Below are 18,566 nucleotides of genomic sequence, written 5' to 3'. Positions count from 1 at the left end.
AGGACTACAAATTTGTTCTATGCTTAATAAAGCTGAGGCTGAATTCTTGATTCAAGAGTGAGAAGTAACTTAACCCTGCAAATAAACATTTTTACTGTGCTTCACAACATACATGCTTGATACCTAAAAACTTCAGAGAACAGAAGTGCATATGTGCTGGTACATGCTTTGTATGGCAAATAACATTTTATCACATACATCAAATTCCTTGAGCAACTTGTTTGATATTTTTGTAGAATGTGACTTAAGCATATGCAACTCGTAATTGAATGTAAACATCAGTAAAATGTAGGCAAGTCACTTTTCTGTAGAGTATTTATTTTCCACCTTTTCTAGTTGGAAATTGGTATTTTTGGCATGTCTGTACAGATAATACAATAAACAGCAAAAAAGAGAACATAAGAGAAAGAGACATGACATCCAAAATATTCTTTTGTTTCTTTATGATGTATCTGATAAAATACCTACAAGTAATACTAAACTGCCTTTCCTAGCTTTGTATTTTCCTTATTCTTGTCATTAACATGCTGCTCCCCAATCTTTTCCTGGTTATATTTGTGAGATATACGTTTCTGTAATGTCACTGTGTGTTAGAGCAGTAATTCCATTTTTCCTGAGCATTTTCCTTTTGTCCACCCAATTTACAAACAAATGTATGCAGCTTAGAGTATTTTGTCCATTTCCCTTCCAAAATTACCCTTCCCAACATTTCTTCAGCAACTAATCCCACATATATAATTTCCAAGTTAGTTTCCTTGTCCTTACTTTAATTTGTAATTTTTTTATTTTTCATATCTATGTATTATGTTCTGCTAATTGTTCATTTGACATCCACTTTAATTTTCCATATTCTAGAACTCCTGGTAGACAGGTCAAATTTCAGCCATCCATTAATTTCTCAGTTGATGTGTTTAGAACAAACTTTGGAGACTATTTTTAGGGGAAACCCTTCATTTTCTAGAAGCTTTTTATGACCTTGTGGAATCTCATGTAACATTTGTTGCTTTGGTGGGTTAAAGGTTAATTAAAATAAGACTCATTTAAAATTAGTCCAGCCCTCAGAGTTTTGCATCCTTTGCTTTCTTTTCTGTTTCACTAGCAGTTCTCTTTTTTCTTTGCTCCTCTCTTCTCTTTTTTTTTTCTCTCCTGCCTTCTGTATGTTTTCTTCTTTAAAATTTCATTTGTTGTGTCTTGCCCTTCTTGCAAACAGCTGGCGTAACATTTTCCCTCTGTCCCCTGAATAGGACTGGATGCCACTACTCCAACCAGTTCCCATGAACTTACTATTCCCAATGATGTAAGTGGACCAATAGTCCGTATCTCTTTCTCTTCTCTCGCTCCTCTGCCACCAGAGGGGAAACCTCCCATCTTTGGCTGATCTGTAAACAGTAGCCCCCAGAATAAACTGTACAGCATTTAGTCTGTTGGGGAGAGGGTGCTTAGAGGTTAGTGAAATGCTGGATGGAAGTAGCAGAAGTGACTGTCCCCTCTTGTGTCAGGTCTCAAGCAATACTGGGTTGGTTGCCTGATGGTGCTGGTGCCGAGGTGCTTCATCGACTTCATTAAAGCCTGGGTGCCTGCTGCTTTCCTAGATGAGTTCCCAAAACTCATCTCTCAGGTGGCAGCAGCACGGGTGGTCTCAGCAGAAGGGCTAAAGGGGGTGTAAGAACATGCAGCCCCATGTGCTCTGTGTTGGGCTGGAGTCCTCTGTGCCAGGAAGTGGAGAGCTTGCTCCACAATGGCTCGTGCTGTACCAGTCCCCACTGCACCTGCACTTATCCAAGGCATCATTTTTCCTCAGCAAAAAAGCTACTTCGGTTATGTGAAGGTCCAATATAAAGGGTTATTTGAAAAAAACAAGGGTTAGAAACACTCCTGCTTCAGCTACTGGGCTGGCTATGATCAACAGGCCCAGTGTCCATGAGCAATATGGTGCTGAACCTTAAAACAGCTACTCAAAATGCCCAACTGATATACTGTGCATCACGTAATGCCTTCCCCTGTTACTCAATTTCATTGCAAACAGGGTTGGGGTTTTTTTCAGTTTTCATTGCAAATGAGTCATTTGGAAAATGGAAGTTTTCCCCTCTAGTAAAAAAAGCTTTCAAGCATAAGTGGGAACACAAATAGCAATTAGACTATTTAAAAGATACTTACAATATTGTGCAAGCCCTATTAAACTCAGTGGCAATGATTTACAGTAAGAAAAAGATACAGAATAACAAAGAAGCAAAGGTGTGAGTGCTGTGACTTCATAAGCTTTCTGTTACTTAAAAGATGCGATTTATCAGTACCTGCTTTACAACCCAATTTGTTGTATGTTGAGAATTTTATAGGAGCAACCTGTTTGTCCTTACAGTGCAAATTTTTTTAATATCGCTTTCAGGCAGATCTTGTTCTTGCCATCAGAGATATAAACCCAAGGTCACTCTTTTGACTTCTTTTGGGGTTCATAGCGGAGAAAGAAAAGGAGGAAGTTTGCCTCGGGTCCTGTAGTGGAGTAGAAAATTTAAAAAACCCATCAGTTTCTCATGTGGGAGGTGTGAAATGCCCCAATGAAAATGCCCCAGTGACAGTGAAATGCTTTTCACTGTCAGTGAAAAGCAAACACACATCCACACTTTGCTTCTGACAGAAGATTTTTATGGCTACGCCGTGTGAGTCTTGCTGTTGTTGCTAAAGGAGCAAAGTCAAGGCCAAAATGGGGTTAGGCTTAGAAACAGTCTGCACGGGCTCTAGAGGTGGTAAGAGGGAGTTCTGATGTTCACGGGGTGTCAAGGTGTGCATTAAAGCACCGAAGGACATTAGTGCTGCCCACCAGTGCTCTGTGCATGCCCGTGTCTGTGTGTGCACACTTGGTGTTGCAGTGCCAGCACAGAGGGGAGAACAGGCTCCCATGTCTTATCAGGCATCTGGAGCTGCTTGGGAATTTGCAGGGGGACAGCCAGTTTCCCTGTGCATTTCCCCAAGGCATTTGCTCTGCCTGTGCCCCAGCCTATCAGAGGTGCCTTGCCAGGCTGTCCTTGGGCTGCATCAGCTAGAGGGTACCTTCCCTGGGGTCTCCCATTTATAGGGTATCCCATCACAGCTTCAGTAAGGCTGCTCTCCAGGCAGCCCAGTGCCAAAAATTTTGTATCAGAAATGGTGTGACCAGCAGGATCAGGGCAGTGATTGTCTCCCTGTACTCAGCACTGGTGAGGCCACACCATGCATCCTGTGTTGAGTTTGAGTCCCTCAGTTCAGGGAAGACACTGAGGTGCTGAAATGTGTCCAGAGAAGGGCAAGGAAGCTGGTGAAGGGTCTGAGCACAAGTCCCATGAGGAGCTGCTGAGGCAGCTGGGGTTGTTTAGCCTGGAGAGAGGAGGCTCAGGAGGGACCTCGTTGCTCTCTACAGCTGCTTGAAAGAAGGGTGTAGCCAGGTGGAAGTACTTACTTACTTCCCAAGTAAGTAAGGTTGTGCCAGGGGAGGTTTTAGGTTGGATATTAGGAAAAATTTCTTCACCAAAAGGGTGGTCAGACATGGGAACAGGCTGTCCAGGGAAGTGGTGGAATCATCATCCCTGGAAGTGTTCAAAAGGACAAAAGAAAGAGATCAGGGCAACAGCAGTTGGGTAATTTGTCCTTGCTTTCCCATAAGCATCTCCTAGTCCCAGTCTTGGTAGACAGGCCATCAGTGTGGTATAATGGTTATTTATCTGGTTGAAGGTGAAGGAAGCTGCAGGCCCTGGCACAGAGCTGCAGTGCAGCCCCAGAGTTGCCCATGGCCAGTCCCCCTGCCTGCCCCAACTCCATGGATTCCCTGTGCTGCATGAGTCCCACAGCTTTCTTATTGTATGTGCTGATTTGTGTAAAAGTCCAGCACACATGAGAACAACATGAGACTTGCAAATACATGCTTTGCAGCTACTAGAGAAGTCAGTGTATATCTACATGGGCTACAACATACTCTTTAAAACCAAGATAATGATAAGCACATAAAGCCAAAGCCTCAGTGAGAATAAGGAGCTGAGAGTTTAGCCTAGTCTACAGCAAATAGATGTTAATAGCCATTTGCAAATTACCTAGCTTCATATTGAAATAAATTTTCCTCATTCCCTCTGGCATTAAGGCTGTGACAGAATTTTTTTTTTTTATGTCATTAATATTTTCTGTAACAACAGTATGCTGCTTTCTTCATACAGTATGCTGACAGTACCGCCTAACCTGTTGCTTGATAGCAAAGAGATTCTGGAGAATTAAAAAAAAAAAATGTTTTACAGAAGGTTATTTTCCACATGCTAAAAGCTGAGGCTTCCTCTCCAAATAATGAATTCAGAAGATTTGACTTTCTAGGTTTTTTTCATAACCTCTGTGTAACTCCAAAAGAACAGAAAGGAAATTTCTCTTGGTCCCTCTCAGAAGTCACTTTGATCCTTACCTAGCATCTCCTTTTGCTCATCAAAACCTCTTACAGGGGCATTTGGTTGCCTTTCTTTCCTTGCTGGGATCTTGGTTGTCCTATCACTGCTGCCCAAGTTATTCAATATAAGTGTGTTTCACCTAAATCCGAGAAAAAAGTGGCATTAACAGTGGCAGGTCCTTAAAAGAATGGAAGAAACAGCATCCATGGGTGTAGGGGATTGGACACAGAAAGTAGATGTCTTAAGATTTCATAATTCAATCTTCCAGAATGCCCATTGACAACAAACGAACAAACCAATAAAAATTAAACAATCTGTCTGATTAAAAATTGGCCATATTTTGCATATATGTGGGAGAGACAGGGACAAGTAACGGGAAAGCAACTTACCCCTCCAAAAGCACCAAGAAATTTTAAGATCAGTATTCCATAGACAGAAATGCCAGTCCATCCAATTTGGATATGGCGCACTTGAAGAACTGCCTCTATTTCTCCATGGTGCCTTAAATACTTCCCTGCAAATAACAAAGGGGGACCCACATCAGCAAAATTTTCTTGGAAAATACTGAAAATACCCAGTATCAGCTCCACAGGGAGCATGTGGCACTGCCTCTTCCACCAGCAGTCCCTGGAGGACTGAGCTCTCGTCTTTGCAGATCCCCAATCCACTGCCTGCAGTGGGGAGAATGGGCACAATCCATTGAGGAGAACATTAGGGCAGTATCCAACCCTAGCTGTGACTTCCAGCGGGGCCACCCACTGCGAACATGTTACAGGAAAAGTACACCTCACCCTCCATACAGCCCTCTTCCAGAAAAGTCCCGAGAACAAGTGCCACGTTCTTACAAAACTAAGATGCTGGCTAAGTCCATCCCTGCCTCAGAAGCTTTCCAGTTGTATGAGAGGATTTAGAATCAATGGTTAGGCAAAGACTTAATAATCCGTACAAGATGTGCCGGGAAAGGTTCTGCAGTAGTCTAAGTCAAAGCACTTCTACTGAAGGCAAGGGATTTCTGGATTCAAGCTCAATAAATTTACCTTACTGCCGACAGCTTCCCGTGTAGTAGAGAAATAATGCTCAGAGGAAAAACACAGAAATAACCAGATTCTGTCAGTTAGCAATGCCTATGAGGATAGTTTTTGTATTTTTTAATATGTTTGCACATGGCCTGATTTGCATCTCCCCTTAATCTAAGAAAATGGCATTGGATTCCTCAAGTAGACCTGTCCGAATGAGCTCAAGAATCAGTAGAATGATTTTGCAGACTTAATATGTATCAGAGGCAAAGTGAAACCATTTATGGGATAAGGCACTGTTTAGCATTGAAAGTAATATTCCCCAGAACCACCTACTGCTCACTTTAGGGAATGAGATGGAAACCGGTGTTGGGCCCTCAAAAAAATTGAAATGCACAACAAATATTGAGTTATAAAACCCAATAAGAAGGCTCATCTCTGAACATGGGTTCTCAGTTTTCTATATGTCTTCTTGCAAAGTCTGTGAAAATTGTTATAATCCAGATTTTGCATTATCCTAGCAAGGAAAGTGACATTTCTTTTCATTATTTTTGTTTTGTTTTTAAGAGATACAGAGTATTTAAGAATCTTTTTCCAGGCCCTGCTGTAAGTCAGTAAAGAACTGTAATCAAACCTCAGGAGATTATTTCTCCCTATAGAGTACTATGCCCTGGACTTTCTAATTAAAAAACCACAAAACAAAAAAACTCAAACCTGAAGCTAAGAAAGCTTGTATAGCTTTCTGAAAAGTGATTGAAGAGTCTCATTGATGATGCTCAACTAATGAAGAGGCTTTGCCAAAGCAAATGGACTTGTTCTGTGTTGACAGAGGAGAACCAAGGGAAACCATGTGTACCTGTGGACAGGTATGGTCAACTGCTCCAGATAGCAGATACCAAGTTGCAGAGGCTAATTCTTTGCCCTTTTTACAAGCACTACATTATAAAAATCCTTTTACCTTTGAGAAAAGCAAAAGGATTTTTTTTACCAGTATTTAAAAAGAAAGTGATCTCCATGCCACTTCCTGTGGCAATCAATGTTCTACAGCATTGGACTGTTATTATTAGGCTCTGTCAGTTCTTAAGCATTACAAGAAAGATATCTAGATATATAGATAGATATATATAGATATATAGATATTTAGCATTTATATTTACCATTGTGGAGAAATAAAAAAAATGGAAGAGAGGGACATGAACCAGAGATGACATAGTGTATTGGGAGAAAATGTCAGGATCAAGAGTTTGGGAGGAATCACAGCAGACTTTTGAATGCCACTCGTTAAGAGTCCGGACTCCTGATTCAGTCCAGTTTGCACTCGTACCAGCAGAACTTTACTGAAGAACGGAGTAAAGCTAGAAAAAGGCAAAAAGCAGAACCTTTGTTTTACAGTTGTTTGGTTTGGAGTTTTTTTGGTATGAGGAGAAACTGAGGGTAAGGGAAGATGGATGGAAGTGGTATAGAGAAAGTGAAAAGGGAAACATTTTTATCTGATGCTCACAGTCCAAGAAGAAGGGTACATCAGCTGAAATTTTGAGTTGTGCCAACGAAGGTGATACTTACGACACAGAACCAAGCTCTGCAGGTCACTGTCGTGGCCCTTGGGCAGCAAAAGGAGAAACAAGTTCAAAAAGAAATTGTCAGACACATGAACTATAGAGCATAAAGGCAGAGATACCAGGTGCTGCTCAGGTATGTAAGCCTTAGATGGAAATTTGGAATACCAGTGGTAACTTTTTTTTATACCTCACACTGGTTCTATCTTCTTCTTTTTTGTAAGGGTGTGCTACTGCCACAGGCTGCTGGGCTGGGTGCACATCTGATCCAAGCTCTTCCACTCACTTCTTGAGAAAGTTAAAATACATGTGGGTATACATGTACATATATTGTGTGTGTGTTATATATTTATAATACATGCATTCACAGAATTCACAGAATGGGTCAGATTGGAAAGGACCACAGTGGGTCATCTGGTCCAACCTCCCTGCTCAAGGGTCATCGTAGAGCACATGGCACAGGATTGTGTCCAGGCAGTTCTTGACTACTTCCACTCAGGGAGACTCCACAGCTGCTCTATCACCCACACAGTAAAGTTCTTCCCCCCAAATCTTTGTTCGTGAAGCCTAGCCATGAAAGTTCTTCCTCATGTTGAGGTAGAATTTTCTGTCCATCAGTTTCTGCCCGTTGCCTCTTGTCCTATTGCCTGGCACCACCAAGAAGAGCCCGGATCCATCCCCTTGGGCCCCCTTTTTCAGATACCTCAGACATTGATGAGATCCCCTCTCAGTTGTCTCTTCTCAAGGATGAACAGGCCCAGCTCCCTCAGCTTTCCTTATAATCATCTTTGTGGCCCTCCTCTGGAGCTGCTCCAGGAGCTCCATGTCTCTCTTGTCCTGAGGAGCCCAGAACTGGACACAGCACTCCAGACATGGCCTCACTAGGGCTCCATAGAGGGGTAGGATCACCTCCCTCGACCTGCTGGCAATGCTCTTGCTAATGCACCATAGGATATTGTTGGCCTTCTTGGCCTCCAGGGCACACAGCTGGCTCATGGGCACCGTGTTTTCCTCCAGCACCCCCAGCTCCTTCTCAGCAGGTCAGCTCACAGCCTGTACTGGTGCCTGGGGTTATTCTTCCCCAGGTGCAGGACCCTGCACTTGCCTTTGTTGAATTTCAGAAGGTTCCTCTCTGCCCACCTCTCCAACTTGTCGAGGTCCTTCTGAATGGCTGCACAGCACTCTGGGGTATCAGCCACTCCTCCCAGCTTTGTGTCAACAGTGAACCTGCTGAGGAGGAATCTGCCCTTTCATCCAAGTCATTGATGAATAACTTAAACAATACTGGCCCAGTATTGAACCCTAGCGGAACACCGCTAGTGGCAGGCCTCCAACTAGATCCTGTGCCACTGATTATTATAGTATTATACTACAGTGTATAATGGGCTTGGTAAATTCTACAGTAGGTTTGGCTCCTCTCCCAAGTGGGACAGAGATAGGTGTTTGGATGCAATTTGACATGGTTTTATCTCAAAGCAAGGCTAGGCAGGTGTTTTTATGTGAAACCAAATGTTCGTGGCTTGATTGATCAAAGCTTTTTAGATGAAAACTTCTTCAAGAACTCATCAGCTCTTGATTATTAAGGTACTGCACAAATTGCAATGTAAGTAACGTGTAATGGGAAAGGCACCCCAGAGAGACCCCCAGCACTGCTGTCCTTCCTGCATGGCAAATGGAGTAGTGTATTCTGCATGAGCAGAATACATGCGGGTTGTGTCATGGATTGCAGAGTGTGTTTAAGCAGCCTGATGTGACAGCAACAAAGGAGGACTTTGGAGAGCTTCAGATGAAAGGTTACCAAACCTCTCTTCGAGATGATTGCATCACCAGTATCCATGACTGGTCTGGACTGAATCCTCACTCCATAACTCAAAGTCAGCTAGGAGATTGCAAATTCTTTGCACTGACCCACCTGGGTTATAAGCTGGGGGTCACTGGAGGACCTCCAGCACATAGAAGTGGCAGCTTCCTGAATGACCCATCAAGTGCCTTCTCTGTGCTCTGGTTGCTCTCTTGTCCTGCATTACCTTCACTACCTGCAGACCAGTAAGGCTGAGGTGTAGGAAGTGGAGGCTTAGGGATCCCTGTGCTACCAACAGCTGGCCAATGCGGGCAGATTTGTGTGCACAGACAGGCTGGAGGCTCCCTGGTGAAGCTCAGATCAGTCCTCTGCACTGGCACGTGCAGTCACACTCTCAGACAGGTCCTTGGGATAAGGACAGGGAGCTCAGCGAAGCCCTCCTGTTGTAACAGGATGGGATATCCTGTGTGCATTTCCTGCCACCCCATTTCCCCACCTCGTGGTTGCTCCTCTTGTGCTTGGTCTTTGTTTCAGCTACCCAGGTACCCACTTCGGCTTTCTGTTTGTCCCTGAGTGTGAAGCAAGGATTGCGTTGGGAGGTTTTTCTTCTTTTGATAAAATGTCTGGACAATGTGAATCTGTTTCTGGCAAGTTACTTCAAGTACTACAGTACCAGAAAGGGGAACGTGTCAGGGCCTGAAGCAGCAGGAAGGGTTGGAGGGGAAGGCAATCTCTGCATTTTGGCACATCCTTCTGCAAAACTGGCAGCAACATCCCAGTGTCAACAGATGTGTAGAGCAAAGTTTCCGTTTTCTACCCGTTCTGGCCATCGCTGAGCTTCTCAGCACCCATCCTTCCTTAACACAGAACAAAAGCCTCCTCCTCACCCTTACAGAAACCAAAACATCTCTGCCTCACCTGCTGGCTCAGTGCCTACTTGCTGGAGGAGCAACACCCCGGTACACACATGCCCACACAACACACAACTCAGGCTCAGTTTTATTCACAATATATGAGTTTTGGTAAGCGCCTGTAAAGGAAAGCAGATAAATTTCAGTCTCTTCCTATGCCTGCTTCTGCCTGCAGTTACAGAGCTGTAAATCCCACTGACTTTAATCACACAGTACCTGGCCAAGCAAGAACCACATGTTCCCAGGGAGGTCTAGGACTAGCAGCGCACTGGAAGGGTACAGAGCTGCACGTGGCAGCTTTGGATGGTCAGCCTGACTTCCAGCTGGTGTTCTTGGCTTGCTGCTGCCACTGGCAAGTCAGGCCAGGCTGTGTTTTGTTTTCCTCAGCACCACGGCACACTGCCATTTTCTGCCATGGGAGATAGCAAAATAGTCTGATAGTGAGCTAATAATAACCACGTAGCAGCAGAGCTAGATCTAGAGCCATAGAGCCAATAGGCTGCACCAGTTACCCCTTCCAAACAGCACAGCAAAAATCTGGTTTGCTACTGAGCTTTTCATAACCATGTTTTTAGCAGTACTACAGATTGCAGTTAAGTGGTTTTTGCTTGTGTCTGTGGCACTAATCTCGGTCTTTGTCCCGCTCCAGTTAATAGGCTGCATTATTGGCAGACAAGGCAGTAAGATAAATGAAATCAGGCAGATGTCAGGAGCGCAGATCAAGATTGCTAATGCCACAGAAGGCTCCGCAGAACGACAAGTTACAATCACAGGATCCCCTGCAAACATCAGCTTAGCACAGTACCTCATTAATGCAAGGTAAGTTTGCTTTGTAAGTGATCATGCTTCTGCGAGGTTGCTCTGTCTGCTCTCCAGCAAATGTCTGTCCTGGGTAGATCCAGAAAGTTGCTTTGCAGTGTCCATTTCGCATAGTATTACTCAATTCCTAATGGGTTCTAAAGCCTGTATCATTAGAAGCTGTGTTTGCTGTTGGTTTATATGGAAAGGAGCTTAATCTGGTGCAATTCCAGGTACATGTTGAATGACAAAAGCTGCAAAATCTGAATACTCATACTGTCATCCATCCTAAAATATAAGCAGATAAATTAAATTAAATGACAATCATAAATGCTTTAGAAGAAAATACTTTTCACAGACGCATTTTACTGTCCTAAATGGCAAATATAGTGAAACAGATTGCAAAACAGATTTAATTTACCAAGTGGAAATTGCCACTCAGAGTTGATTTCAAACTGACATTCGGTTGCTCAAAAGGCATGGGATTTATTTTTTCAGAGGCAGCACCACAAATTTGTGAGAAGCATTCCCTAATGAGACAGAGTGAGACTCCCTGCTTCTTCACTTCTCGGTCCCAGAATTATTGAAAGCACTGGCTGTTTAGCTAAGCCATGACGATGGTTAAAGTGTCTAACAGTTTTTATATGATTATATAGAAAAATATTAAAATTGATACCGCCTTTACTTGCAATTATCCAGAGAAGAAAGTGCAATGGATGTAGCGCTGTCTCATAGATCTACTTGCAGACAGTGGACTGAGACAATATATTGTGGGGGAGGGGGAGTATCTATGTATTTTATGGCTTTTTATCTTTTATTTTTTTTCCCCCCACAAAAATACTGTGATATGAATCAAGCTTTGTGTTTAACTATGTTTGCTGTTAAGGTAGTACAAAGCATGTGATTTATGTGGGGGCTGTAGTCATAGCAGGTCTACAGCTTCCTGTGGTCCAACCTCCTCTCCATCCCAGCTGTGTAGTGCACCAGTGAAAACTACTGTAAATGGAGTGGAGGACGTTTGTGCAGCTCTGTGTTACAGCAAACAAAAATACTACTTTTTATAATTCAGTCTGAAAGCAGCTTCCTAGGGAAAAATATATTGAGGGGTGGCACTGTGAAAACTAAGATAAGCCGTTTCCAGAATCTTAAAACAACCTACAGCTCTTTTGATTTATATTCTTTGTAGCAAATATAAGTCACTTCCGTAAGCCCTGTAATCAAATAAAAATGTGTTCCCTCCTTTAACCCTTAAGGATATGTTCTTCTCTTGGTGTTCAGGGATTCCCCACACATCGAGACGAGAATAGACCCCTTCATTTTTAGTTGCACAAACACCATATGGCATGCATCTGGATCTCGGAAGATAACAATTTAAGATCTTCAAGACAGCTAAAGCATGCAAATAAAGTAATGCACTTATTAATGGAATTGCAGTGAGCTGCTCACCAGAGACAAACTCTAGTGAACAAACCTGTTTGACTCACTTTAGAAAAGCCTGTGAACTCTCACACTTCTGTTGATTACTGTCTAATGATTCTTTTGACGGAATGGGATCTATATGAGGTCTTTTAACATACTTTCGCAAAGAAGAAAGCTTCTCAGCAGTCATATACTACGGATACTCAGTACCCTGTGAAACCAGAAACAAAGTATTTTCTTCTTGTTAAATTTCTAGATAGAAGTCATTTGTTACCATCGTCTACAATAAACCATCATATATTATTATGTACCATGTGTTGAAACTGTATTTAGATGAAGTGACTTCATTTGTAAATGAAGACCTTAAAGTAATGTTTAATAAATTAAGCTGTAAGGTAACATAGGAAATTAAGGTGCCTTTTTCATTTTAAAAAGTGACACTGTTCCAGATCTCTCCTTTCGCAAGAGACACTTCTGTCCAGCCAGGTGCCACCACAGCAGCAGTGCTTGGTGGCAGTTGCACTGGAGAAAGGACTGAGAAACTGTCAGGCAAGTGGGAGGTTTGCTCTAGCTGGGGTTTAGGTGCTCAGGCAGGTGTCCGAGGGTCAGAGCCAGGCGGCTGCTGCTGCTGCTGCTTTTGCTGCCTCTGCATGCTGGGGACGTCTCAGGGTTGTCAGTCCTAAACCTGTCACAAGTGATGCCTTCTCTTTTAAAGATGGTGGCATAAAACAGCACTGGGGAAGAGATGAGTACAGTATAGTACTGCCCAAAGTATAGTCTGGTATGGGAAAATAATAATTATAAAAAATAAAAGCCATATAAGCATTCAATGTAAGGTAGACTTTTTCTTTTTTCTCCCGCACCAGATCTGTTGTTTATGGAAATTTGGTTTCCAGGGCCAGTATTTCTGCATAAACTAGTGTCTTTCAGCAGCATAAGATGTAAAAAATCAAAACTAATCTATCCACAGTAATCCTGAAACATTCTGCGTGTATCTTTAAACTATCCTCCAACCAAAGTTGCTAGCTATAGAATAATTTATCAGCTTGCTTTAAGACTTTTATTGCAATCTGGTGTTGGATATGTACATAGTATACTCTAAATTATAGATATATAAATATATTGATACAATATCAAGACAGAGATATAAATATTTCTAAAGTATTGTTTTGATTCTGTGTTGATTATCTGAGCACTGACCTCTGTATGAGTAGAACATGTCCTGGTTTGTTTGCAGTAGAACTGTCTTATTTCCTGTAAAACATTCTGTCTCTTAACTGGTCTCCACTGTAGTAACTGGATTTTCAGTACCCAATTCCATCTTCTAGCTTTTATTAAGAACGAACTGCAGTTTAGTTTTCCTGTGTAAGACTCAGCTTTGGATTATAAATGAACTGTAGCCAGCAGCACTTGCTCCTTGTTGAAGGGCAGTTTCCTGAAAGGTATTTTTTTACTGTCCTTTTCTCAAGGGGTTCATTCATAGAGCTAATAGGACTGCCAAAGCCACATCTGAGCTCTGTTCTTTTCAACAATTTTGGGTGATGCAGGATGTGGTCTTCAGTGTATATATTCAGAAAGCATAGTTCTTCAAAGGGACAGTGTAAAATTGTATGAAGGCTGCCTCATCCACTTTCACATTTAATTTTATTGCATCCACAACCGGTTTGGGAAACCGCCACTGCCATGGGACAACTGACAGTTAACCTGATGAACTTTCCCCTTATGTGTTGCCCTTATGTTTCCAGTAACAAATGGGAAGCAGGGCAAATTACTGCTACAGTCATACCTGTGTGAGTACACCAGAGACAGGGAGTTTGAATGGCTGCTACCAACACCAGCATTTGGTCTGTGGGATCTGTTCTCCTTGCTGGTGCAGGAAAAATCTCAGGCTCAAACACCTTGCCATATCAGTAAGGATTTTTTTTGTTTCTGTTAAATGCACAGTAGGCAAATCTGGAGTCACTGAAACACTTGAGTCCTGCATTATCTTTCTATATGCCTCCCTACCAGAATAATACTGAGTCATATTAAAAAATCCCAACTGTATAAACTGAGTTTTTCAAAACATACAGGGTATCACATATAACTCCTACACCCCCAAGTCGAGGATGTACACTGGAGTTGGATTCACTGATTCAGTGGTCTTGATGTAAATCCCTCAGTCTGAGTAGACTGCAAGTAGCATGTGCTGACAGCACAGGGATGCTCTTCTCTCTGCAAAGAACAACTCTGCTGCGAGGGTTAGAAAAATTCTGAGTTGCTCATCCATGGGGACAGATAAAGACCACCAGGGAGGAAAATAAAAACTTTACCTCGCACAAAGCAGTCTGCATTTCATGCAATCACCCTCCTCCCCTCCCATCTCCGCACAGCTAATGCGCCCCTTCCAACTTCCCAGCAAAAGCCGCTGAGGAGTTAATATTCCAAGAGCCCTCTTTCACAAGAAAGAGAGAAGCTCCGTGCTTAAGCTCTCCCTCTCTTCTCCATTTTCCTCTCCCCAGCTCAGACCCATTCCAAATATCCTTTAGACTTCCCCTCAGCAGCAGTGCTTTGGGAAGCTCTAGTCCCATGTCCCCATTCCCTACGTAGTGCTGGTTTATCACTTGCATCCTTGCAGGAACCTTTCTCTGGCTGTTAATAGCCCACGGGCTGTTACTCTCAAAACTGCGTGTAAGTCTAAGGTGAGGAAAAGCGAGGTTCTTGCAAGCCCTGTGTAGGGTGATCGTGCTCCCCTCCCAGCCTGTAGCCTGGCTACAGCTGCTCTGCAGGCCTGCACACCCCGTCCCCAACAGGGACCAGCACAAACCCTATGCTAGGAAGCCTCGTAGGGCCTGATGTGGTTTGGTAAGAAAGGGGCAGGTCCTCTGCAGAGACAGCTAGCAGCTTGTTTGCACTCCACTCTGGAGGGGAGGAGCTTCTGCAGCTCCTCAGATCACCTAAGGAGAAAGCCCAGGAGCCTGACAAGTTAGTAATTACCACAGAGAAAACCCCAAACTTAATAGGAATATACATATGACTGTAGCTAGCAAAGATTTCCTAGCCCATAGTCCTATTTATATGCTAGGCTGCCATAGCTCACAGCTGGTCACCTGCAAAATGCATCCTGAAATTAATACTTAGGTTATTTGTTGGCCCAAAAGCCAGTGCACAAGCTGCAACAAACAAACAGCGAAGGGAGGATTTATTTAGGCAAACATTTTGTCATCTGAAAAAAAAGATGCGTCCTTGGAAATACTGTCTAAAAATGTACAGAAAAGCAGGAGTATGTGGGCCAAACTCATCTCACTGGCTGATGGGTGGAGTTAGGCTAAAGTGACGGTGGTTTGATACCTACATCCTCCAAAAAGAGACCATTGCTGCCTTGGGCTCGGAGGTTGGGTCAGTCTTGAACTTCCTCATGCTGTTGGGGTCTGTCTGAGGATATGTATGTTGTATCCATGTAGTACCTTGTCTGTCAGCTGGTAAGCTTTTTCATGTTCACTGTAACCACTGCCACAAGCTCAGAAAGGATACCACTGCTGTGTAAGCCGGGGTGTTTTTCAGTGTTCCTTTTTTACTAATTAACTTATAATTAGGTTGCATAAATATTTTGTTGTGATATTAAAAAGTCTGGGGGAAGTACAAACCGAAGTGAACACACTGGCTAATCTGGTTTGTTTTATATGAAAAATGCACACTGACCTCACAGTGAATGAAATGAAAAACTAACTTGCTTAAAAAAAAAAAAACAACCAAAACTTAATGCCTTAAATGGAAGCAGCAAAATGTTGCTCAGTCTCCTCTCATCCTAGCAAAATGACAAAGGGTACTTTTTATGTCACAAACTGACGAATTGAAAAAATTACCAAAACCCCCCGCGTCCCCCTTTCAAAAATACCCTAATTATGAAAAGCAAAATTCACCATATCAGTGCTGGGGAGTAAACTTCATAGTTATTTTAAGTTTTCTCTTAAGTTTCGTTTTTTCCATCTTTTTGCCATTACCTGCATTCCTTAGATTTCTTTTTTCATGCGTAAAATGAACTAGCAAACCCCCCCACCCTCCTTTTCTTTTCTGTTCCAGAAGAACTTTAGAGTCTCAGTAATGTTTTCACCATCGAATCATGGAAAACCCTTTTGTTATTTCTCTTCTTTAACACATAACATGTTCCTCCTTTGACCCTCATTTTCCCTTTTTTTCTCTCTCTCCCCCTTCTCCCTCCCACTCGTCTGTCCCCCTCGTCCACCGATCTAATCCTGCCCTTTCGTGGTTGCTGTCCTTCCCTCCTTCCTTCTCTCCCTCCTTCCTCCTCCTCCTCCTCCTCCTCCTTTTCCTCCTCCCGGCCCCACCGCCCTGGCTGAACCCTCCCAACCTGTTTGTTCCTCTTCCTCTCTTCGTTTGCAGCTTAGAGATGGCTAAAGTCAGCACCCAGACCGCTTCCGTCACGACCCCTGTTGACCTCAACATGAACCTCTCTCAGTCTGCCACCCCTACCTCCACCCCCACCTCCATGGCCGTGCTGGCGGCCTCCGCCGTTACCGTCAGTACCCCCCCTCCCCTACCAACTCTGCCAACCACCCACTATGCCGTTCCTGTCTCCAGTCTGCTTGGCATGAAAACTGTCCCACTCCTGGCACTAAATGCCGCGGCCGCTGCGGGGGCCACGGGGAGTTTGTCCGCTTACACTGCCAAAATTCCTTCGACGAGCGGGGTTAAGAAATCTGACCGCCAGAAGTTTGCTCCATATTGAAGGGATGAGACACACAATGCAAGCTTTGCCAGCTCTACCAAGAGTCTGTGGTAGATCCTAGTTATCAAGGAAACAATACGGCATCTTTTATTTTCTGTTAAATTGCTAGTGTTAACTGTTGCCAACTCAAGTCGTCTTCTGCTCTCCATAACAACTAACACCCAGGCACCACCTACCAACTAGTTCCAACAGCAAGCAGACACCAGCCTGGGCTCCTTCTCCCCCAACACTGTCCCTCTGGCAGGGCGGCAGCCAGGCAGGGTTGCCCCCACCCCAGCAAGGAGAAATGTGAAAGAGACAGAAAAAACATAAATGAGGCAAAATTTTGACAGCCAGGTCCTGCTCCAGCAATACTGCCCAGCATCTAAATACACTTATTTGCAGGTATTCCTCCAACCCCAGGACAGTTCCTTATGGCAAAGTGGCATCTCTGATGACTTTTTCTCTTGCTGGGACCTGCAAATCTGGCACTTGTGACAATCACTAACGCCCCTGAAATCCCACATGAAGTGCTGTTGGCCCCCTCAATCGTTCTTCTGCTCCCAGTAGGCCCAAAAATCCCTGTCCCCCTGCCCTGAGACCTGCCTGCAAGCAGGAGAGGGAGGCTACAAAGTACAAACGTCAGGTACTTCTGCATACAAAAAAAAAAGTACAGATGAAGCTTTCTGGTCTGACAAAAACTGCTAAATTAAAATGATTGGAAAACAACAAGGAAAAAAATATCGGGCACCTGTGCCATTCTTTTAAATTTTTCTCTGCTTTGGAAAAACATATTTTTAAGAACTCTGCTGTAGGAAGGGAGAGTGGGAGGGAGAGCAGGCTCTTTGTTTTGCGGTCAGATGTTTTATATACACTGACAAAGTATTTATTTCTTTAAGTACTTAAAAGCAGGTGCAAATCAGATATGCAGTCACTATTCTGGTACCTCCTCCCATGTATATTTTATTCAGCCAAAATGACCTTTTTTTTGTTGTTAGGTTTCTGTACAAAAGACATCCCTGTCTAACTCACCACCAATAATGCAGTCAGGTTGTATTGTAATCATGAAAATGATGTAGCACTTATCAAAGGTCATTCAGAAGTTGCTGCTTGGACAGATACCATCCCTTTAACAAGAACTTAAGGATGTTCTGATTACAGACACCTAATTGCAACCAAAGCCAAGAGAGCTGGGGGATGGAGTGGCTGGTTGCTAGCTGTTGGAACTAGTTCTTAACCGCATTTTCTGTTTGTCCATCCGCCTTCCTTTTAATTTCTGTTGCATAACTCAGTAATGCAATATTGTTTTCCTCACCACTTCCAAATCCAGAATCCCATTAGCCTGCCATGTTCATCCACTTTGCACTCCTTGGACACAAAGCTTTAACAATTGAACTGTATTCAGTGCATTTTAATATAAACTAAAAACACAATGCAAATGCAATACTTTTTAAAACGTGGTATTTCAAAGTGTGTTATTGTATAGGGCTAAGTACTATCTCAGTATTTTGTGTCATTTCTGTATTCTGTGGGCTTTTCTTCACCTTAGCACCTTTGCACTAAGTTTTGTCACTGTAATCATTTGTAGACCTGCCATTGTTACAGTTCGCATTTATCCAAATGGGGTTTTTGGTTGCTTTTGTTGGGAATTTTTTGTTTTGGTTTTTTGTTTGTTTGTTTTGGGCCTTTTTTCGGTTGTACTTTTTTTTTTTTTGAGTGTATATAATGAAGGAAAAACTGGAAATAATTTCAAGGTACCACAACTATTCAAAAGCTCTAGAAAACTGCTGTAAAACTGTTCTGGGCTATTGTAACTGTTTCAGTAATTGACATTTAAGAAAAGAAAAAACAAATCACCAACCTGTGTCAGAAAACTTGCCTGCACTGAAATGCTGTTCTATGCTGGTTGTACTCAAGTGGTATTTTTTTAATAGTGAGAAGATTTTTTTCTTTTTTT

At 43.0% G+C, this 18,566-nt stretch overlaps 1 protein-coding gene across 14 annotated transcripts in view; it reads left to right on the top strand.

Annotated features, from left to right (window-relative positions):
• The window catches only part of LOC103764732 (poly(rC)-binding protein 3), a 142,407-nt gene that overhangs the window by 111,536 nt on the left and 12,305 nt on the right, over nucleotides 1-18,566 (top strand). For 5 of the 14 annotated variants that reach the window (XM_018070045.2, XM_018070048.2, XM_018070047.2 and 2 more), the window contains exons 11-13: nucleotides 1,245-1,297; nucleotides 10,334-10,503; nucleotides 16,285-17,031. The exons of 2 other annotated variants lie outside the window; for them this stretch is intronic. In XM_018070045.2, coding sequence (XP_017925534.1) covers nucleotides 1,245-1,297; nucleotides 10,334-10,503; nucleotides 16,285-16,630 — 569 coding nt within the window. In that variant the 3' untranslated portion in view covers nucleotides 16,631-17,031. Of the gene's footprint in view, nucleotides 1-1,244; nucleotides 1,298-10,333; nucleotides 10,504-11,735; nucleotides 12,504-16,284; nucleotides 17,032-18,566 lie in introns of those variants that run through there. 7 more of the 14 variants (XM_018070051.2, XM_018070054.2, XM_008931662.3 and 4 more) reach the window with 4 other exon arrangements.

The sequence above is a fragment of the Manacus vitellinus genome, unplaced genomic scaffold (assembly GCF_001715985.3).
Source record: "Manacus vitellinus isolate BGI_N305 unplaced genomic scaffold, ASM171598v3 scaffold_17_pilon, whole genome shotgun sequence".
NCBI lineage: Eukaryota > Metazoa > Chordata > Aves > Passeriformes > Pipridae > Manacus > Manacus vitellinus.
The sequence above is the reverse complement of the archived record's forward strand: the minus strand, read 5'-3'. Positions and strand labels throughout refer to the sequence as shown.